General features: G+C 53.6%; 1 protein-coding gene across 2 annotated transcripts in view; it reads left to right on the forward strand.

The window, feature by feature from the left end:
- RXRA (retinoid X receptor alpha) overlaps positions 1-21,528 on the forward strand; it is a 117,918-nt gene that overhangs the window by 81,488 nt on the left and 14,902 nt on the right. For both annotated transcript variants that reach the window (XM_082009042.1, XM_082009041.1), the window contains 3 exons: positions 2,165-2,315; positions 3,862-4,041; positions 17,196-17,365. In XM_082009042.1, the coding sequence (XP_081865168.1) occupies positions 2,165-2,315; positions 3,862-4,041; positions 17,196-17,365 (501 nt within the window). The remainder of the gene's footprint in view (positions 1-2,164; positions 2,316-3,861; positions 4,042-17,195; positions 17,366-21,528) is intronic.

A 21,528-nucleotide genomic window follows, 5' to 3' on the forward strand; every position in this document is an offset into this window, starting at 1 on the left:
GGGGAAGGCGCGGGGCAGGCGCCGGGGTGGTGTGGGAACCCCGGGGTGCACGTGGTGCCTCCACTGAGGTTTCGGGCTGGTGCTGCAAGAGGAACCGATGACTTCCCCCAGCCCAGCCTGGGGCTGACTCAGCTCCAACCAGGGCGTCCTGCTGATGCACGGGGTGGCGGTGGGCGGTGGGACCCCCCACTCTCCTGGGCTGGCGCAGGGGCAGGGTGCAGGGCTCGCCCCATCGTGCTCTGCCCATCATCCCCCCCGACGCTCTCGGGGGGCTGCTTGGGCAGACTCTGTGGGCTGCTGGGGCTCGGGGAGGTGGTGGCGAAAGGCTTATCTTCAGCAGGCAGCTAGTGCCCAGTGGCCTCTGCCCTCGCTCCCATGTGGCAGCAGCCGGTGACGCAGCGTGACATGAGCCATGGCCACCAGCTGCACCTGGGACATGGCTCCGTTTCCCAAAAAGTGCACTGGGAGGGACTGCTGGAGCCAGTGACCCTGAAGCCGTGGCGGGATGTGCCGCTGCAGTGCCAGCAGTCCCTGCTTGCAGGGTAGCGCAGGGAGAGGCTCTGTGCCTGAGGACTCACAGATCCCAAGGAGAGATGCTGCTGTCCGGGGACCCGCTCGTCCCTCCCCTCTCTGCCCTATGGCAGCGTAACGGCCACTGAAGCCCAGGAGCGTATCCCTCGGTGGCACCGGGTCCCGGCCGCCTCTGGTTCATCAGCTGGAGAGGGAGGCAGATCCATCACATTTCTCCAGGGTGGGTTTACCTTGCTCTATGCTGTGGTTATTACTCATCTGCCTGCTAAATATTCCCCCACAGCCTGGAGACTTTAAAGCCGGAGGAACGGCTGCGCTCCTCTAATTGACAGATCACACGCCCTGGGACTTCCCTGAGTTAATTGGTGACAAGTGCAATTACCGACTATCTCTGTTAGGGAAGAGAAACACAACAAACCCAAGCACAAATCCTGCGTATCCAACCTGGATTTAGAAGTTGGCAGGGACAGAGGCTCTGTGACAGTCCCTGGCAGGCTGGTCCCCAGGAGGACAGCCGCAGTGCTGCTGGCCGGCGCTGCATCAGGAGCTGACCAAGCCTGGCCCCACTGCCCACCCCCAGGCCCCCCTGAACCTGCCCTGGGCTGGGCAGTGTTGCTGTGAGCTTGTCTGCCTTATCAAGATGGGTCCCTCCTGCATCTCCGTGCCTCAGTTTCTCTCTGTACATGGGGGGATAACGGCCCTGCCGCGCTGCACAGGGTGATGTGGGAATCAGCCCAGGAATCCTTCACTCAATACCAGTGCCACAGGGCCGTGCCAGCACCCAGCTTCCACCCAGTTCTCTGCTTTCTTCACTGACTGTTGGGGACCGAGCTCCCCGGGGTGGGAAGGAGAGGTGTGAAGAGAGGCTGCCGCCGGGCTGGAAGTTGCAGGGGAGTGTCCCACCCAAGCCAGCTCCGGAAAGCCAGGCCCCATGGCATCTGGGATCTATTTATTTGCTGTGAAGCTTTCCTTTGGAGAGATAATGCTAAAAGGATATCTATAAATTGCAGAGCTAAGTGTGAGAGTCCTGGCCTTCATCACCCACGCAAGCACTCGCTCCCAGCCAGCAGCTCCCCCACAAACCATCGCTGCAAATCAACTTCCCTGCTCCGCATCCCGAGGCGGCGTGAAGCCAGCACGGCTTGCGAGCGCCTGGCCCTGGGGGCTGTGCCGTGGCCGTGCCATGGCTGTGCCGTGGGCAGGGGTCTGGTGGCGCAGGAGGGACTCGCCTTCCTTTTGAGTCACGCAGGAACATCCTTCGTGGGGCGGGCGGTGTCAGCCCTGGTTCCCGGTGGTGCACAGGGGACTGGCCGTGTCCCTGCTCCTTCCAGCCCAGCGCCGGAGCAAGACCCAGTGGCATCCTGCTGCCAGCTCAGCACCGGCTTTTACGCCAGGGCAGCAGACGAGCGCTTGTGCCTTTGGTCTCTGGACACACCTGCACAAATCCTCCAGCTTTGTGGGTGGGTGTTTTAAGGGGTGCGTGTCCCCATTGGAAGCTTGTCCCCTGCTTGAAATGCCACCCTGCCTGGCTCTCCTGCCCCATGCCCGAGCGCACGGGCGAGCCCTGCTGCGGAGCTGGCTCAGCCCCGCACACCCCAGCTCCCTGCTGAGCACTGTGCTTCTGTCTCGACAGCTCAACTCACCCATGAACCCTGTCAGCAGCTCAGAAGACATTAAGCCACCCCTGGGGCTCAATGGAGTCCTCAAAGTGCCAGCACATCCCTCAGGAACGATGGCCTCCTTCACCAAGCACATATGTGCCATCTGCGGGGACCGATCTTCAGGTAGGGCGGGTGCCCGCCCCGGGAGGGGCTGTCGGCCGTGTGCTCGGGCTGCGCTCGTGTGTGGGTGCCCTGGGAGAGCGTGGCAAGGGTTTGCACGGCTCCGGGGGTCCCTGCAGCACGGCGAGCGCAGGCGGGGACCCTGTCGGGAGAGGAGCCGCCCGTGCCCTCAGAGGAGGGGGTGAAAAGTCCCTTATTGACCAGCCTGCCCACCCCACCCGTCTGGTCTGGGGCAGGCTCTGACCCAAGCCAGGAGACCCCAGGTCTCCGCTTAGCGGTGGTGTTACACCCTCAGCCCTGAGCAGCGCAGCCCGGCTGAAGCGAGTGTCCCTCTCTCTATCCATCCTTTGATCTGTAGTGGTCTTGTCACATAGCGCCAGATAAAAAGATGCGCTTCGCACAGAGTCTCCCCACTCCTGGGAGATAAAGATGTGCTAATTCCCTTTATTCTCGTGCTGTTTTAAAGGCTTTCTGGTCTGGTGGCCTAGCTTGTGAGGTCCTTAGGGACACCTCCTGTGCCTGGGGGGCTCTGGGGCTGGAAGAGGAGGGTGGGTGGGTGGCTGGGTCGCCTGTCAGTGCGGGGAGCCCGGCTGGGTCGCGGGGGAGCACAGGTGTAACCAAGGTGGTAGGGAATTAAAATAAAATAGGGTTAGAAAATAGGTTTGTGAATTTTTAGCAAGTTGTAACTATAGAAACATGCCATGCACCAACAATGCTGACCAGAAGTCCACTCAGTCCTTTCCACCTTGATTTAAGTATCAAGGGTTTAAACAATGATGTAGAAGTGTAATGTGTAATTTTCTTGTCTTGAAACAAAGACTTTGGAATGAATAATTACTTATTGTGCCAACGGCCCGTAAAGGTCTATTTAGTGTTGCCAGGTTTAAATGAACTTAGAGGGAAAGGTAATTCCGGCAGGGGGAGATCGCGACCACCGACTCAGAGACCACCCACTCAAGAAACCCTCCGACCCAAAAGATCAAGGAAGTAAATTCTTAGAAAGTTATAGTGAGCATGCGTAGTCATTTACATGTTAGGCGAAGAATTTTTAACCAATCATTGTATAGAGGATAATGAATATGTATTTGTGTATCTATAAAAGACTGTTTCTTAGACTGATTGAACGAACACGATTTGGGAGGAACTATTCCCCGTGTTCCCAGCGCTGAAAATAAACAATGCCTGCCTTCTAACACTACATTGGTGTTACGAGGTGTATTCCTGATTTCGGTGACACAGGGGGGCACCCCTTGTTCCACCGCTGTGCTGCCTCACCCCCCATGTACGGCTAAGAAACGGCAAGGGCTTCTTCTGGGTATAAGGCAGGTTGTGGCCCATGGAGGGCATCCCCATTTTATGGAAGTCAAGTCAAGGTGAAGCCGCTGCTCTTTAGCTCACAGCTCTGAGAAGCCTCTGCTTCCCCCAGACACGGCTGGGAGAGGCCCTGGGAAGAGCTGGTGGTCTTTGTGGGGAGGGAGGGCAACGGGGAGAGCTGGGGGCAACCGGGACACTCGTGGGTCCTTTTAACCCGGGTCGCATCCCCCCGCAGGTAAACATTATGGGGTTTACAGCTGCGAGGGCTGCAAAGGCTTCTTCAAGCGCACGGTGCGGAAAGACCTCACCTACACCTGCCGTGACAACAAGGACTGCTTGATCGACAAGCGCCAGCGCAACCGCTGCCAGTACTGCCGCTATCAGAAGTGTCTCGCGATGGGGATGAAGCGAGAAGGTAAGGCAGAGAGCCTGGTCCGAGCACCCATGGGTGCTGCAGGTACCTTCCCTTCGTGAGGAGGCTCCAGCAGGCTCCTGCCTGTTGGCAACGTGGCGGCACCAAAGCCAGCGTGAACCTCGCCAAGGGCTGCCTGCGCCGGGGCACCAAAAACGCGTGGCTCTCAGTTACGTTTTGCTTTTGCGCCACAGCCAGGGCCTCTTGTGGGCTCCAAACCAGCGGTAAGTCCCAGGGCGGTACCCGGATGGCGGGTGGTTGCCCGTTAGTAAACGAGCCAGCACCCAGAGGCACCGCGCACAGCGCCGGGGAGCAGGGGGGCAATGAGAGCGGACAGTGCTCGCAAGGTCCTTCGCTGCTCTGGTGCTTGCGCTCCCGGTTTTGCACCGGCTGCCACGTGTTGGGAGCAGCAGTGGCAAATACACCGAGCTCCCCTGTCCCTGCAGAGCCCTGTCAAACAGAGGTGCGAAAGCTGCCGGGGCTTGGGTGCGTTTTGGGTGACAAATGCTGCCTCCTGGCTTGGCCCTTCTGTCTCCGTGCAACACGGGATGTCAAATCCTGGAGAACCGGTGCTGATCAGGGGATATTGGCAAGATAAAGATCACATTTAATCCGCCGGTTACTAATCACCGTGCCACCGGGCGGGTGAGAGGCTCCTGCGCGTGTCCCAGCTGCGCGCCGCTCGTAGCGCACACCTCGCTCGGGACGGGTGGGGAAACTCCGTGACTTAGCGTCCGTCTCATCAGAGCCCACTGCTCGGGCACCGGCACCGAGCACCGGCTGCTCTGACTCCGAAGCATTCCCTAGCAGTAGCAATAATGGATTTTTTTTCTCATTGGGAGGAAAAAAGAAATTCACTCTTGTAAAAAGATATCCCTCCCCTTTCCGGAATTTAAATTTAGGATCTAAAACTCCCTGGCAGTGCCTCTTTTCAATGCTCTTTTTAAATGCTGACTGCATCTGTTTTAAACTGCTGGCAGAACAGGCTTTTACCAGACAAGACGAGAAAATGACCCCGTGGTGCTGCTTAGTTCTCTGCTGCCTTCTCCCCTTACACCTTCAGAGCCACGCTTGCCTCCCTGACCCGCCAGTAAACCCATTGCTCTGCCGAGCCGCTCCGGTTGCGGCGGGCAGTGCTCCAGCCCAGGTCTCTTTGAAGAGCACTTTGTCTTGTCTGGAGCACTGAGTACGCAGAGCAGCGCCGGAGCCGCGCCGGGTGTCGAGCAGACCCTGCCACGCTCCGTTTGTGGGGTTACCCAAGGACCCACGGCACGCGGAGCCTTCAGGTGTCAAAGCCGGCTCTGCTCGAGGTGTGGGGGGATGGCAGCGGGCTGGGAGGCGAGGGCACCCGGGGGACCTCCCCGGCCTTGCGGTGCTTAACCCTTCGGTGCCGGGAAACGAAGCTTTCTGGCCCACGCAAGGACGGGTTGCGCAGGAGGCTGCGGCTCTGCCAGGAGTGGCCGTAGGCAGAAACCTCGCTGGAGAGAGCGCGCGGTTGAAGGGAGCGGGAGAGATGATAACGCGTTGCTTTTGACAGACCCGCAACGGACAGCTGGAACCTCCAAGGGACACCACCGGGCAGAGCTTGGGGTGCTCGTGGCCCCTTCCCCACGCTCACCCAAAGCAATACATGTTTGATAGAGGGTTTCTCTGTGACAAAGAAAACCTGCTTCTCGGAGCCATCGCTACGGGACAGCTGCAGAGCCTCCCAGTTCTTCATCCATTGCTCTTTCCTTGCCTCCTGTCTTTCTCGCCCTGTTTGCATCGTTTCCAGCTTGGTGGGAAAGAGAAAACCTGTAGTCTTAAACGGAGAGATCAGGGCGTTCAGAAAACGCCTCTGAAGATGAGCGGTACAGCGCCGGCACAGGGCTTCGCCTGCGAGGGGCTGGCGTGGCCCTGGCTGCTTTGCAGATGGCAGAGCCGCGGAGCCTGCCGAGTCCCATGGGAGATGTGTAGCAGGAGGAGGAGACAGAGGGAGGAAAGTCTTAATCTCTGGCCCCGGGAGACTCGAGTGACTCAAAAGAAGCCAAGAAGTCTCCTGTGAGTTCAGCAGCAGGACTTGCTTCTCAGGGGAGGAATGCAGCTGTGGACAGATGTGGAGCATCCCGTTACCCTGGCACTGCCTCTGGAGCCTTGCACGGCAGCTGGAGACCCGCTTTCCTTTCAGACCCTGGAATGTCTCAGCCAGCGTCTGTAGGGAAAGGAGCATCAGCAGTAATGCTTTAACTCTGTAGCCTGCACTGACATCCTGTGACTGGGTACCTGCTTCATGCCCACCGTTAACCGTGATTGCATGGGCAGCACCACTAAAATTATAGGTCCATTAATTAATTTCTAAATGGTGGTGGAATTCCCCAGGGAGTGCGTACAGTATGAGGACTCTATTAATTCATCTTGATTAACATTATCACAGTGAATACCGAATGAATTCATAACGATCAGGCAATTATTTAAAAGTGTGACAGATGAAGTGTAACTCTAGAAGCACGCTCAGGCGGTGCTGGCTGATCTTCTGATGCCGGCACTGCACGAGAACAGCCTTGGAGAAGGGCAGAAAGCTGGTGCATTGGCAGTCAGTAGATGTTTGGTGTATAATCCCCAGGTAAGGAAAGCTGGAGTAACTCCCCTGGTCCTCGCAAAATGCTCGCTCTTGTTATAAACCTAAAAATTCAGTGTCTGCTGGCAGGTTTGGAGATGTCCTAGTGTTGTCCTAGACCTGAAAGTGAGAAGTTGGATCTCACTAAGCTTTGGTTTTGAGCAGTTCTTTGGTTTCACGTGTGATATCCACCTTATCTGTCAAAAAAAGCTCTCCTTCCCATTGCATCCATCCCAGATCACTGCTGCCGCCCACCCACTTTGCCAGCCAGGAGCCTTGTCCTTGTCCTTAAACCAGTCCCACTGCCTCCCCATCAACTCTGTTTTGGGGAACAGTTTTGGGCTAAATCCTGCATTGCTGATTCCTTTTGCCTAAATATTCACAACATATAGCTGGCTTTTTATCCTCTAGCATAAACCATTGCATCTTTTAAGTAACAGAGCCAGGGTAATGGGCCTCATTTCCCTAAAAAATACCTTGCTCTGGAGACCTAATTTATAGCTACATAAAGGCATAGCAGATTCCTTCTGGGGAAGTATCTCTCCTGTAGCCCAAAGGTATTTGTATGTCATGGAAATACAGTAAAACCCTGTAAATTAAGTACTATAGCTCTGGTGAGAGAATAAGTGTTAAAGGCATCCTGCGTGGTGCTGAGCAGTGCTGTGACCTGCAGAGTGATGCTGGGAAGAAGAGGGGTGAGGACCACGTTCGTACCCAAGAACCTGTGCCAGAAGGGTAAAAGCAAAGGGTCTCTTACATAGCTAAGAAGTTGGCTTAAAGGATTAAAATCAACGGGACCTCTTGAGCAGCTGATGGAGCACTGGAAGTGTTTGATCCCAACAGCTGGAGGGTCCCCATGTGAACATGCCAAGAGCAGACCCGGACAGACCCAGAGGGATGGACCTTCTTGACCACGTGCTCCGGCAAGGAGCCTGGCCAGGGCAGACGAGGCAGCGAACCCACGGAGGTGAGAGGCAGGGGGTGGCCGTGGGGTGCTGCCGGAAGGACCGGCGATCGCTTCAGGGCTACGAGGCTTTGCTTTTGCAATCAGCTCTGGGGGATCTTGGCTTGAAGGGGGGAAAGCCTGCAGAAGCAGAAGGTTCCTTCCGGTGCGCATCTCTTCTTGCTGCTCCCTGTTAAAAACATTTAAGATAGATCCTGACGCCGTGTTCACGGTGAACGAGCCTCGTGGACTCTGAGGTATTGCAGCTATAATAAACAAGTAACCGGGAGCATTTTCCCCCCATGAATTACTGCCAGCTGTGTGAGGTTTTGGGTTTTGTACTCTGTCTCCCACTAAATACCGGAGAGTCAACAAAATTAAGATTACCGTCAGGGATCTTGACTAATGCAGGGATTATTATTGAGGGGGTGGCTGTTTGCATCCAGAAGCATAACTCGCTCTGCTTGATCTGTTACTCATTAGGGTCCAAGGTGTCTGTGTATCAGCAGCCTTGTATTTTAAAGGAAAAAAGTGGAAACTGCCTTTGAGTTAGGGGAGCAGAGGTCTTGTGAAGAGGTGGGAGTAAACACCAAGGGTCTTGGGATAAAGGCATCTTGCGTGCAATGCCATTAGCTGGGGTTAACTTCAGAGGCGAAGGGGGTCATCGCCGACTGCAAACTCCACGGCCTCGCGTTGCAGCGCGTCGCTATCTCGTGTAACGAGGTCCCGGCCCCACCATTGCTGGCAGCTTCGCCGGATCGCACAGCGAGCAGGAAATACCAGCAAGGAGCCCTTTCTCATGCTCCCGCCGGCCGCCCTTGGTCGGCTCACAGGGAGCAGACGTTGGGAACCGGCGCAGCCCGGCCCCGCTCTGTCTCCTGCCTCTCCTTCCCCCAGCGCTGCCTCCGGACACGAGCGGCTCCTCGCGTGAGCCAGACTGTCTCTGTAGGACCTGCTGGGCTGCCCAGGCTGTTAACAGGGCTACCACTTGCCGAGCTGAAGCCTGCAGCCCGAGCGTGCTGTGAAGCACTGACGGCGGCGTTTGATGCCGACCAGGTGAAATGGATGTTGGTGCATCTCTGGCAGAAAGCTTGTAGCCCATCTGGAGACCAGAAGGCTGTCCTCCCGCAGGGGCTGTAGCTCAGGCTGCATAACTGACCCCCGAGATCGTTCCTAAATCCAGGTGCAGACACCGTAATGGCGGTGGCCCGGGGACGACACGGCTGCAGCTTGCCTCCGTCAGCTGCCGTGACATGATCTAGAGTTGCTGTCTGAGCATCCAGGACATCTTCTCTCCCGTTGCATGCCTGATCTCTGACTTCAAGACTTCATTGAACTTCACAGCCTGAGATAATTCTTCCTCTTTGCCTGTGTTTGTGGGTTGTTTTTTCCCCTCTCGCTCGCACTGCCGTCGAGCGGAGGGATTTAAGCTAGGAGGGGTTTGACTCGCAGCATGGCAGGGAGTGACTCCAGTCTGCAGCTTGGAGACCTCCGCATGTCTCCAGGGAGCTGCTCAGATACATCCCTTAGTCCAGAGGGACTGAAGTTTCCCCTGTTCTGGCTCAGAGCACCTTGGAGCTCAGCTCCCGCACTACCACAGCAGCCACCGAGCTGTGCCTGAGCCCCCCGCCATGGCTGTGCGACCCCCCTGCACACCCCGGCGCTGGAGCCATCCCGGCTCCTGGAGCGTCTCGCGGGACCAACGGGAGCAAGAGGAGTCTGAGGAGGAAGAGCAGGAATTCAGGTCTCCAACCCGCTGTCCAAGTGCATGTAAAAGCAGGCAAGTGGCCGTACCCGAGTGAAGGGGCAGAGTTCAAGAGCACAGTTATTTTTAGTAATAATTTTGGAATGGAAAATGTCTTTCAACTTAATGAGCTTGTTTCTTATATCCTTTTAAAGTGCTGCTCTTTAAACCAGCTGACTAAATGATGCTGGGTTTGTTTTTTGTTTTCAAGGATACTCTTAGGTTGAGAAAAAGGCTTTGGTTTATGATTTTCTCTCATTGCTTTAGCAATGTTGCTGTTTGCTTACACTTCTCAGTGTCCGGCTTTTGCAAGTGAAGTGAGCTAGCGATTTTTGTTGTTGTTCTACAGAGCCGTTCCCCATGTGGACTGACTGGATGCAAAGGTTTCAATCCACTTTTTAACACTCCATTTCACTGAAGTTACATTTTTTTATCATCGCGGCAGTATTTTGCCTATCTATCTTAAAAAAATGTGGTATTCAGTTGAAAACGTTGGAGAAAACAGCACCATTTATTTCTTGTATCTCAGCTTTTGAGGTTGCTTACAGCAGTAGAAAGCTGCATCTTTGGAAAAAAAGGAGGCACACGAAAGCAAAGCAGAAGAAACACTGAATTAGTTTCCTCAGCTATCACGGCATTTTCGATATAAACAGGTACCTCAGGCGTAAGGGCTTCAAGATGCCAACGATACACAGCTAAGACGTAGCTTCATAAAAAGGCAGCAGAGCCTAATAAATTCCACCACTAGCGAAACGGAAATCCCCAATAACCCTCCACCCAGCACTTCATAAATAAAGCAGCCACCCACTTGTAGGCTCAGAGGAGGCTGAGCAGGTTTGGGTCTTGGAGGCCGTCAGAGCCTCCGGGCTCTCCAAGAGGAGGGTGGTGTGCAGGGGTGATGCAGGGGCACATCCCCAAAATGCATTCAGATTGGAGCGGTCTGGAAAGCGTCCTCATCCTTCTTTGCTTTGTGGATCCCTGCATCTGCTGGGGAATGGCAAGGAGCGAAAGGGACAAAGGCGGGAGAGGACCAGAGCTCGCTAAGAAGAATGAGAGAGCCAAGGCCAAAAAGTGCATCTTCCGTTTGCCCACGGGTTTCGCACTGCCCGAGAACCGGGCTGAGCATCGGTGCCTGCCCCGTACGGTGCCGGGCTCCCCGTGCCCAGCGATTCCAGACGCTGGATCTGTGCCCCAGAGAAAAACCCATTCAGTCCATTTTTGGTGGGAGTGAATTATCCTTCTCCCTCCTCCTCCCTGAAAAGAAGCAATCCCCAGGCAGTCATCCACGCTATTGTCCCTGGAAGGATGGATTTTCATCTCAGAAACAAGTGTTCATCTGTATCAACGCGGGGTAAGTGGTAATTAGGAGCTGCCGTAGCCTCCAGCTCTCTCCCAGCAAACAAACAAGGCTGCAATGCTCCTACCCATGGGGGACTCTCAGAAATGCCTCTGCCTCGGTGGAAAATCCTGTCTCCTTTGTGCATCTTCCTCCCCTTGTTAACATTCCTCCGCAGGAAAGCGCTGGTGCGCACCGAAGATGCCCGTGGCAGGTGGCTGTGCCACGGCATGGGGGACCTGGCTGCGCGCACCCGTGTTGCATCTGTGACCAGGCTTTAAAAAGAGAGCGTGCACTTGATGTCTTGTCTATTTTTTTTTTTTTAAACCAATTAGTCTGCAGATCACAGCATCAGGTTTCTCTCCACGAGCCAAAAGCTTAAAAAGGAAAGAATTTTTGCTGGGGGATTGGGACCCTGGGGTGTTCACACATCTCAAAGAGCAGGGGCTTTGCGACGTTCATGACGAGGCTTGCGATGAATTGGCTGGAGTTGGGGATGCCGCAGTGAGTTCTCAGTGGTGTCCTCCTCGTCCTCCCCAGAGCCTCAGCAAGCAGCTTGTTCTTCTCCAGCATCTGCGAAGTTCATTACTGAACCGCAGCCACCCACACTGGTTGATTTGGGCACCTGAACTAGGTTGGTTGCTCACTTTGCAATGGACTCAAACCCCCTTATTTAGCCATCAGATGCTGCAGCACCAGCAAAGGCAAGTGTTGATGTGGACACCGGCACAAGGATGGAGCTGGCATTTTTGCACATCAGCCCCTGGACGCGGGCTGCTGAGGCTCATCTGCAATCCCTGGGATGAGACATTTTGGTTCTTAAAGAGAGAGAGGTCACTGAGAAGTGGTCTTGATACATGGGGCTCCATATCTTCTTGTACCATGGCCTGGCGAAGTGCAGATGGGCTGGGGAAGCTCAAGATGAAAGGTGACAGCAACTGGCCTTAGGCAAATACAGGCCGAATCAAGCAGAACAACACGAGAGCCTCTTCATCAGGTGCCATGGAAAACACAGGCTTCTGTCCTTGGCTCGGTTGAGACATAGCTGGAGGAGGTGGGGCTGTCTCTCAGAGCTCTTTGACTACAATGTCTTTTTTTCTCCTCAAGTGGATTGCAAGTTTTAAATGCTTCCCGTATGTTAAGAAAATTAGTCTAGAAAACCTCTCAACCATACCAGTCTCCTTGAAGAAAAACAAAAGCATTGGCACAGACATCAACACAGAGGAGAGCGCGGGGAAGCTCGTCTCTGAAACAAGGTGCGGCAGACAGGGCGCTGGTGTAACGACAGCTTGGGACTGCTTTGCCTTGCAGGAGAGTGTTTTCTGGGCTGCAGCAAGCCATATGCCTGGCTCTCCTCCTGCATTTAAGATGAAGAGACCCGCACCGTTGATCAAATGGCCTACCCCTCTCATGACCAGAAAAATCATCGGCGTTGGGAACAGCACAGTCCTAAGACTGGAACTCGTCTAACACCTGCATCCTGAGCGGTCAGGTGGAAGCACAAGGACACAGGCTCCTCTCGATGGCTTCCCCACATCCATCCCCGACCAGCCCCATAGTTTGTCCAGGCGAGCCTGTCTGCTGAGGCAGTAATTGAGTGCGATGGGAGACGGGAGGGTCACGCCGGTCTTGCAGAGCCCTTGCCAGCCCTTCCCTCCTCCGGGTGAGCAGTGGCTCTGCCCGCAGCAGCGGGGATGTGTGCGCCAGCCCTTCACCTCATTATCACCATCTTATTGCAGTAAGAGCAAGAGAGCCCAGCTGAGGTTTGGAAAGGTCCTTGTAGGTCACGCTGTCAAGTGCCTTGTTACCACAGGCACTTTGTAGTTCAGTCCTCTTCCCAAGGTCCTCTTGAATGGATGTCTCCTTACCCACCCAGCTAAGCAGAAGGGCACAGTGTGGAGGGGGGCATCGATGATGAGCAAGAGAAAGAAATCAGCAGCAGAACCAGCTCCCCTGAATTCACAGAATCATAGAATCTTTGAGTTGGAAGGGACCTTTCAAGGCCATCTAGTCCAACCCCCCTGCCGTGAGCTGGGACATCTTCAACTAGATCAGGTTGCTCGGAGCCCCATCCAACCTGACCTTGCCATGCTGTGTCCTGTCCTTGCTAATCCCGCGAAGAATCACATGTGAGAGAGGAGGGAGAAGCATCTTGTGGCCTCTCTAGAGTTGAGAATATTTATTTTTTCTTAAATATACATTGATTGTACCGCGAGGGAGAATTTAGGTTGGAGGACCCGGTTGCAGAACCCCGCTATTTTTTTGTCTTTAGCCTGTAAATTTACAACTTCTATGAAAGGAAGCAAAAAGCCATCAGAAGCAACAAGAACCAAATGATATAATGATCTTTGTTTCTAAATTTTACTGTGTCACAGGGATGGAGCACCATCCATCCCGGCCCACAAGACTTCTGGGAAGCTGAGAAGAACAAGGTATTCCCATTTCAGTATTACCAGACAAGCTGCCGTGCAGCTACCATGTTTGTATTTCTCTTTTTAAAAAGATAAATAAAAACGAAGCCACAAAGAAACCCAGCTCCCAAATGAAATCCATTTGAAAACTATGTTTTTGTCATCTCTACCATGGTTTATTTGACTAATCCCTAGTGGGAGCGGGAGGTGGACTCCAGAGCTAAGGCCCTAGGTCTTTATGGTGAGGGGTCTCCTCACTACTGAAGACTTTCCTGCACGCAGACATCCCATACTGGATGATTAAAAAAGAAAAGAAAAAAAATCTGATTTGCTTGAATCCTTGCTCCTTCTTTTCTTCCCCCTACCCCACCAGCTGTTTTTTCCTACATCTGAAGAAACACAGTCCCCATTCTTTTCTGAAATGGGGACGTGTCCCTCAGCATCTCTGCTAAGAAAGAGCACTGACTGGTCAGGTCCTCAGCAGGTCTGGGGAAATACTGATTGCAGTAAATTGCAGACATCTACCAATGGCCTTATGCCAGCGGAGATCAGAGACGTGGAGGACTCTGCTCAAAAGCTGTATGACCGGCAGCTCTTAGATACTTTTGCCTGCTCCTTGCACCTTGGATGTCCTCTCCATTCTGCTTCTGAAGCACAGGCTGCAAGGATGGCCGCATCCGCAGGGATGTCCATGTCTTGGAACCCACAGATTGCAAGAGTCTTGAATGCTGTCTACAAATCCCTGCGCCTCTCAGGACAATGTGTTGGACTTGCCACCGCTGGAGCTGCGTGATGCTTCAGAGTGAGTCTGAAACGAGGGAAGTGGAGACACCAGATTTGAAATGAATTCAACCTCTGGATCCTGAAGAGGGATATACCTGGAGGAACGAGGTGACAGTAAGATGACCGTTGGAGGGGAGTTCATGTGTGTACTGAGAACTGTACCCCAAGGCCAGGCACAGAGCTGTTGCAGGAGCGAACCTGTTGCTCACATGAAGAATGAGGCTGTTCCCACTTCATTGCTCGAGCTGCCCGTAGGGACAGAAAATAGGATCTACAACTGAGTCAACATCTAGAGGAGTCGCTGCCTTGCAGGCATCCCCGAAAGCTACATCCAGCAAGTAGGGTTGGGCAGGTGTCCTGTGTCGTTTCTAAGTGAGGAACAGGTCGGGTTCATAAACACCCAGTAACGAGTCCTGCGAGCAAGCAGCAGCTGGACTTGACGTAGCACAGTCCCCTCGTCCTGCAGACGCACACCTCGGTGAAGACCTGTGCATGAAGCTGCTTCTGCGTGGGAAGGGAGGATAACGGCATCTCTGAGCTCAGTGTTGGGAAACAGGCGTTGCTTCCCAGCAGCCGGGAGAGCCAGAGGTGTGGGATGGATGGAGGTCATCCAAGCTGCAGGGGGGATTGCGGAGCGATGCCAGGCTTGTCCTGGCTTTGGGGAGGGCTGTCTGGTCCCGGAAACACGGGGGTAGCAAAGCAGGTAATGCTTTCCCTGGCAACGGCTTGGCTCGGTGCGAATGCGCCGTCGGCGCTGCCTGGTGTGTGGTTGCTGCCGGCTGGGCAGGGGCGAGCGTGGGGGGTTTTGCGTGGGGCTCAGCAGGCTGGGGTGAGGCAGCTTTCTGCTGGCCAGCTCCACAGTGAGCAGAAGCACCAGCTTCCTGGTGTAGCAGCTCAAAGCACCGATCAATAGGAATAACTACTTATGTGTATAATCTCTTTCCATCTGTCTCTTCCGTCTATCGTTTATATCCGCTACGTTCCACCTAATCACTAGCAAATGCTGCCGTGATGACCTCTAAGATTCATCCTCCTGTAAACCCCTCAGGTGTATCTGATTTTTCACCCCCAAGAACATGACTGTTGGTTTTGATGAAGTTGAGATTTGCAGATTTAAGGCTTTGCGTAGCCACTGTCTCCCCAGACCTCTGCAATGCTTCCCCACAAATCCCAGCATCCAGCTGAGTGACTGGTGGCTGAGCAAGAAGATGTGTTTTTCAGATTAACGCGCCTTCCCAGCGGAGCGGCCCCGGCGGTGGAGGCTGTCCTTGTGTGGTTGATCTCAGAGCGAAGAACCATGCTTTGCACCTTTATCCTTGAGACCTGCTGTGACTGTGCATCAGTTCGTTGGTATTTAAGCCATTTTATAAAATCCCATTTGTTGAGGGTTTGCCTTTCTCTTAGGATTTTCTGTTATTTAGTGGGTGTTTTATCTCTTCTAATGTGCCCAAAGGAGTTTTGGTGCATCTGTGCTGTTGAAGAAGAGTTGGCATTAAGCAAAAATTTCTAGCCTTTTGATGATTGAAAAAGCAGGAGTAGGGGTGGGGGAAGAAATTTAATCAGGATTTTTGTTGGCCTGAAAAAGCGAAGAGAAGAATCCGTGCCAGACAAGAGCCAGATGGACAAAAGCCACGACACAAATCTGAGCTCTGACAGCAGCACCCTACCTGGCTCTGGCAGACCAAGCAGAAAACATCGCGTGGGCCTCGGGAGCCTCTGCAGCCCATAAACTTACGAGCAGTTTGCAAAAAATAACCTCTTGCCTTTTGCATAGCAGCTTTCGCATGGAAAGAGTCTGAACGCTGTTGACATGCAGCAAACAGCAAGGCTGCAGCGGCGGCTGCTGCAGGAGGGGAGGGCGAGCCGTGGAAATCAGCCCCAGGCCTTCGCGTGCCGGGGTGGAGCGGAGTTAATGGGATCAGCGTCCGCATAGGACTCTGTCAGCACGTGTTTTAATTTCCTGTTTTTTAAGAAATAAGTTTTATATTCTAGGTTTTATTTTTGCACTTGGCATGGAGCTGGTCCCACTGATTGCCTAAAAAGCCTTGTTGTGTTACAGACAGTTCTGGTTTCCCTAGAACAATATCTGCGCCCCTGCTGCTTTCTCTTAACATCACATAACCGGCTTCAAATTCAGCAGAGAAGTAAAGCGTCAGGATAATTGTCAATAAATAGCAGGCGTTTTACATTGCTGCATGCCTCGTTCAGTCCTCAGCAAAGAGCTGGGAAAGTTTGGGGATTTGTCTCTCATGACCAGTGATGGAAACTCCCGTTGCCTGGGCTGCGCTCAGGCAGACTGGGCTAAAACGTAGTGTGGGAAACAACGGTGCGTGGAGAAGTGTGTCATTCAGGGTATGTAACGTGGTGATTGAGAAGGAGATAGTTACCGGTGTAACTGTCTGCATAAAGCTACTTTCCAGGTTTAGGGAAAGCATGTGTGCTGGTTTCAAAGGGAGATCATTAATAATAATGTTATGAGCATCTAATAAGTGTTTTTCATCTATATACTGCTCAGACATTAACTCATCAGCATGTGACATGCTTCTGGCTAGATGACTCCTACCACACAGGATTTGGGACAGGTCTCTCCTGTCTGTTTAGAAATTGCCCAGAGACAAAGACAGGGTAGTGGTTTGCATAGAGCGCCCGATGGCAGATCCCTGCTCCCAGCTCCGGTCCCACGGTACCACCGTCCTGCCACGGAGCCTCGCGGCAGCCATTAGCATCACTGCTGGACCAGGGAACTAGATGCAGGACATGACCTCCATGGACATTCAGCACTAGCAGGCTCAGAAGATGGTTGAACTCTGGACTTACGCTTTAAACTGACCGATTTCTCTTTTCTTTAGGATTCCTGTACGCTGTCATTTCACCTCCTTTTTTTCTTCTTCTCCTGCAGCAGTACCCATCCACGCCGTGTTGCTTCCTTTGCTTTTCATCATGTGTCTTTAACCCTTTTGCTTCCAGGACTTCTTCCTCTGCAGAAAGGGGAGTTTCCTGGCAGAGGCCAGGTCTGAGCAGCAGCATCCCTCACCATGCTCCCACGGGAGTGCACACGGAGCAGCTCTCCCAGGCCAGGGCTGCTCGGTGGCTTCCCCAAACCTCATACCCCCTTGGACTATCCAAGCCCGAGACCCACTGACCACACTGGTGGAAAGGTCGGGTGGGAGAACAAGACATCAGATGTCTGTGTGCTCCTACGGGTCACAAGGACTGAGGATGCTTTAGGTTTTCATGGCTAAGTAATGCCCGTAGCTCCGTGGAGCTTTGGGGTCCCACCTCAGCCAGTGACACCGTGGCCGGGAGCCCTAGGCTGACACTGTCCCTTCTCTGTCCACTTCCAGCCGTCCAGGAGGAGAGGCAGCGGGGGAAGGACCGCAACGAGAACGAGGTAGAGTCAACAAGTAGCGCTAACGAGGACATGCCCGTGGAAAAGATCTTGGAAGCTGAACTCGCAGTGGAGCCAAAGACAGAGACGTACATTGAAGCAAATATGGGCTTGACACCGAGCTCGGTAAGGCACCCCTCCCCTTGACCCATCCCGGGCACACGGGCAGGAGGGATAGCTTGTGGGGCTTCAGGGTTGACCTAGCACGAGTACAGCAGCGAGCCTAGGTCAGGGAGGGTTATCTTATGGGAAAAGAAATAAGTAGAGCTCAGAAATGCAGCTTTCTTAGCTCTGCTGTAGATGCCGTGTGTGAGCTTAGATGAAAGCATGAGGAAAGCAAACCCCGCTGGCCCTGCACAACCACCGGCACTGGTGCTTGTCTGTCGCATTGCCATAGCGAAACAGATACTGTAAGGCGTAATTAGAAGGGCTCACAGAGAATGTTTTATTTTAGTTAACAGCCCTTAGTGCTAAAAGGCAGGAAAACACTCCATCTTCTGAAGAGCTCAGAGTCCAATCAAGCCAATAAACAGAGCGGTGTGGCTGAAGTGCAAAGAGATAAGAGTTGTAAAACTGGGGTGTGACTTTTCAGATGTGACTTATACAGCTGCTTGGCTCTAAGAAGAGAAAACCTGGAGAAGTTTGCTGAGAAGTTTGCTTTCAAGTTCCTTTCCCATTCAGAAAGCGTCCTGCTTCAAGCATCCAGGCTCTAACAAGACCTTGTGTAAATAAGAGATAGCTGACAGGGAAATAGGAAAAGAGTGAGAAGCTGTGATGAGGGAAACTGTCTTGGTCCCTTTCCTAAGAGATTCTCTTATTAACAGGTTGTAGCCTTCCTTAGAGAAAGCCACCCTGCAAAACAGCTACCTCCGAATGTGAGAGCCAGCCTATCCTCTGAAATGCTGTTTCTAGGACAGGCGCTATGCAAAGCCCTCCTAAAGAGCCTTATTGCAGAGAAAGTACGTGCTGCCCAGTCTAGGCAGCGTTTAGGATGCAGTCCCCATTCCTCAATAGCCCTTGGTCCTGTGAAAGTGACGGGAATAGCGGAATGCCTCTAAAAGGTAGGACTGTAATTGAGGCAACTAATTCAGCAGTAGGGTCAGAGTGGGGCTAATTATCCCCATCTCTGGGTACACTGGGGGAGCCTGGAATACTGAGGGACTGGGAAGTCTCAAAGCAAGGAGATGGAGGGGGAGAGGAAAAAAAAATTGCCACGCGCCACTGTGTGTGCTTTTGGGGCCGGGGTCAGCCGCACATGTTTTAATTCCTCATTTGCCTTACGGCAATGCCTTCTGGCAGGCACGCACCATCCCACGGCTTGTGAGCAGGAGGGGGCACCGCCGCTGCAAGGTGTCGTCAAGGCTGGGGGGGTATACGTTCCCCAGTCCCCTGCTAGCTGTTGCCAGGCTTGCTGCTGGGGAGGGGAGCGGCTGGAGCGGGGAGCATCTCCGGGCTGCCTAGCAGCCCTCCAGGGTGGCACAGCAGTACGGCTGGGGCTCTGCGAGCGTGTGGGCTGGCTAACCCTGGAGAGCAGGAGCATACGCTGAAATGTCCCTCTGCACTGCCTATTGCTCTGCGCGAGGTGTCTATGAGGCGGAGATCAACAGGGTCACAGAGTCATGTGGTTTGGAAAAGACCTTTAAGATCATCAAGTCCAACCGTTAACCTAGCACGGCCAAGCCCACCACTAAGCCATGTCCCTAAGCACCACATCTACACGTCTTTTAAATACCTCCAGGGATGGTGACTCTACCACTTCCCTGGGCAGCCTGTTCCAAAGCTTGACAACCCTTTTGGTGAAGAGATTTTTTCCTAATATCCAGTCTAAACCTCCCCTGGTGCAACTTGAGGCTGTTTCCTCTTGTTCTATTGCTTGTTACCTGGGAGAAGAGACCAACACCCACCTTGCTACAGCCTCCTTTCAGCAGCTATTTCTGGGAGGTGGAAGAACTCTGCAGTATTTATTTTCTGCTACAATAATACTTTATCCCTTTCTTCATATGAAGCTGGAGGATTGAGCACGGAATACCTTATCTGGCAGGGCTTGCCAAGAGATCGCAGAGTTAGGCTGCTCCTTGTAGGAGTCTTAAGTCTTGCCTGCCTCCATGGGATGCTCCGTTTGGCCTTTACCCACAAGGACGCTTTATGGCTGACGTGCTAAGGGAGGCTTTTCAGTGCACAAAGCTTCCTGCTAAGGACAGAGGCGATTCCCAAGAAACACCCTCCAGAAGCAGATACAGGGCCATGGTGCTGCCTTGCATTTGAGAGCCCCGATGGACCCTGCAGGCAGCGATGCCCTCCAGCTGGAGGGTCCCATCGCCATGAACCTGTAAGGGGCTTTTTTGGAGGAGGCAGCTCAGCCGTGGTTAGTGTGGGGCTTGGAGAGGCTCTGACGGCTGTCGGGATTAAAAATACTTCAGGGGAGTTGTAGCCAGCGTTGTGCTGACTTGAAAACAAACCCCAGAGAGCGGGCTGAAATAAATGGCTTTGTCTGGCACTACGTCTCCTCAGCCTCTTGTAGCAAATTGAAAGCTGGTTCCTGCATAATTCAACACGCATTACTGTGAACAAGGATGTGTGTTGCATCTAAATAGAAGCAAGAGGCTTGTTGAAATGCCCTATTATTGTCAAGCGGCTTCTGTCGATGAGGTGACATTTGTAGCAGGTTTAGCAGATGCATGAGATCAGCAGCTCGCAGTGACGAGGCCACTGGATGAGGTGAGGGAAGACGGAGGATCTGCCCTCCTCCCAGCCCTCCCCAGAGAGCCCATGTGATGGAAAGGCAGACAAATTCAGTCTCTAATAGACACGGGGTAAAACACAGGCTATTTCCTATTAGCCTGGTATATTGGGTCCTTTTATTTGTGCCCCTGCACCTTAATCCATCTGCACTGAGCGCTGCCGGTGAGCTGGAGAGCTCCAGCGCTTGTAAGGACGTTTCCACCGGGTTGTGCCAGGCTGGGACAGAGGTGGTAGGGTGCTGTAGAAGTTAACACCCTCCTCTCCCAGATGCTCTCCTGCCTGTGACTGTCACCTTGTGCCATGGTCCCCTGGCTGCTTTGAGAGCAGAGATCCCACCTCTGGTTGAGGGACGTCCCTCTGCTTTGCCCGGCTGGCACTGGCACTGATTTCTTCCACCGAGGACAGTGTGGGACCCAACTGTGGGCCTTCAGCGTAGTCCTCGGAGCTGGTAAAGGGGTGGGCTGCAGCCTGTGAGCCGTTCCAGCAAGCCTGGTATCTAAACACATTGCTGACAAAGCATGCTGTGTGAGGCCGAGTATGGGACCAGGGAGAGGACGTCTGTCCTGACACCTTGATTGACACCAGAGAGGATCGGCTACGCTCATGGTTTGAAGCCCATGATGGGGAAAGGAGGGTACAGTGGGGTGTGATCCTTGTGGGTGGCATGGACAGGACAGGGAAGGATGCTGAGCCAGGCAGAAAGCAGCTGAGAGAGGGATCTGCCCCTGCGAATCTGCTTTCCTTCTGCCTTAGGTGGTGGGAGAGTGCCAAGAGGAGCGTTTTGATGACCATCACTAAAACACTCACTTGAAGTAATTGCACCAGTGAGCCCCTGATAACAGCTCTTCAGCTGCTGCAAATAGCTGCTAATTGCGACAGTTGTCTGGCTTCTGACCATGGCAAGGGGGATAAACCCTTTGGGAGGTTCCCACAAGCTGTAAATGAGCATGGCTGCAGGATTCCTCCACACTGTGGGTCCCAGCAAGCCCCAAGACGCCGTGTGGTCCCTGTCCCTCAGGAGCTGGGTGCTGGCCGTATGCCCCGGTCGTACCTGTCCCCGGGCAGTACGACGGGGTGCGAGGGTGGGTTTGCCTCTGCCCTGTGGCCCCAGCAGCCGCGAAGCTGGGCTCCTGCAGCGTAAGCACCACCTCGGATGGGCTCCTGGCCACTGAAAGGCAAAGCTTGTAACTGAGAGGTGTTATCCCCACTAGCTCTTAATTGGCCTTTGAGTGGCTGGTTTCAAGTCACCATTTTCTGGAAGATGTCTCGAAGCTCCGGTTTTCCAGAAGGATCAGGTGCCTGCATGTCCTTTCATTCTGTCACACGCCGGCACCGTGCCCTTGCTATTTACTGCAGGAGGGGATTTGCTTACCGTGCATGGGGAGGGTTTCTAGCATCGCTTTTGCAGATCCCCTCCTGGAGACAGGCAGGACCCTTTTGGCCTGCAGGGATGATACTTTTAGCTGCCTCTCAAGCTACGGTGATTAAGTTCTACCAGGAAGCACTGTGGTGGTTCCAGGAACTGCCATCTGATGTGTAATTAAAGG

This window comes from Phaethon aethereus, assembly GCF_964289735.1.
Source record: "Phaethon aethereus genome assembly, chromosome: 20".
NCBI lineage: Eukaryota > Metazoa > Chordata > Aves > Phaethontiformes > Phaethontidae > Phaethon > Phaethon aethereus.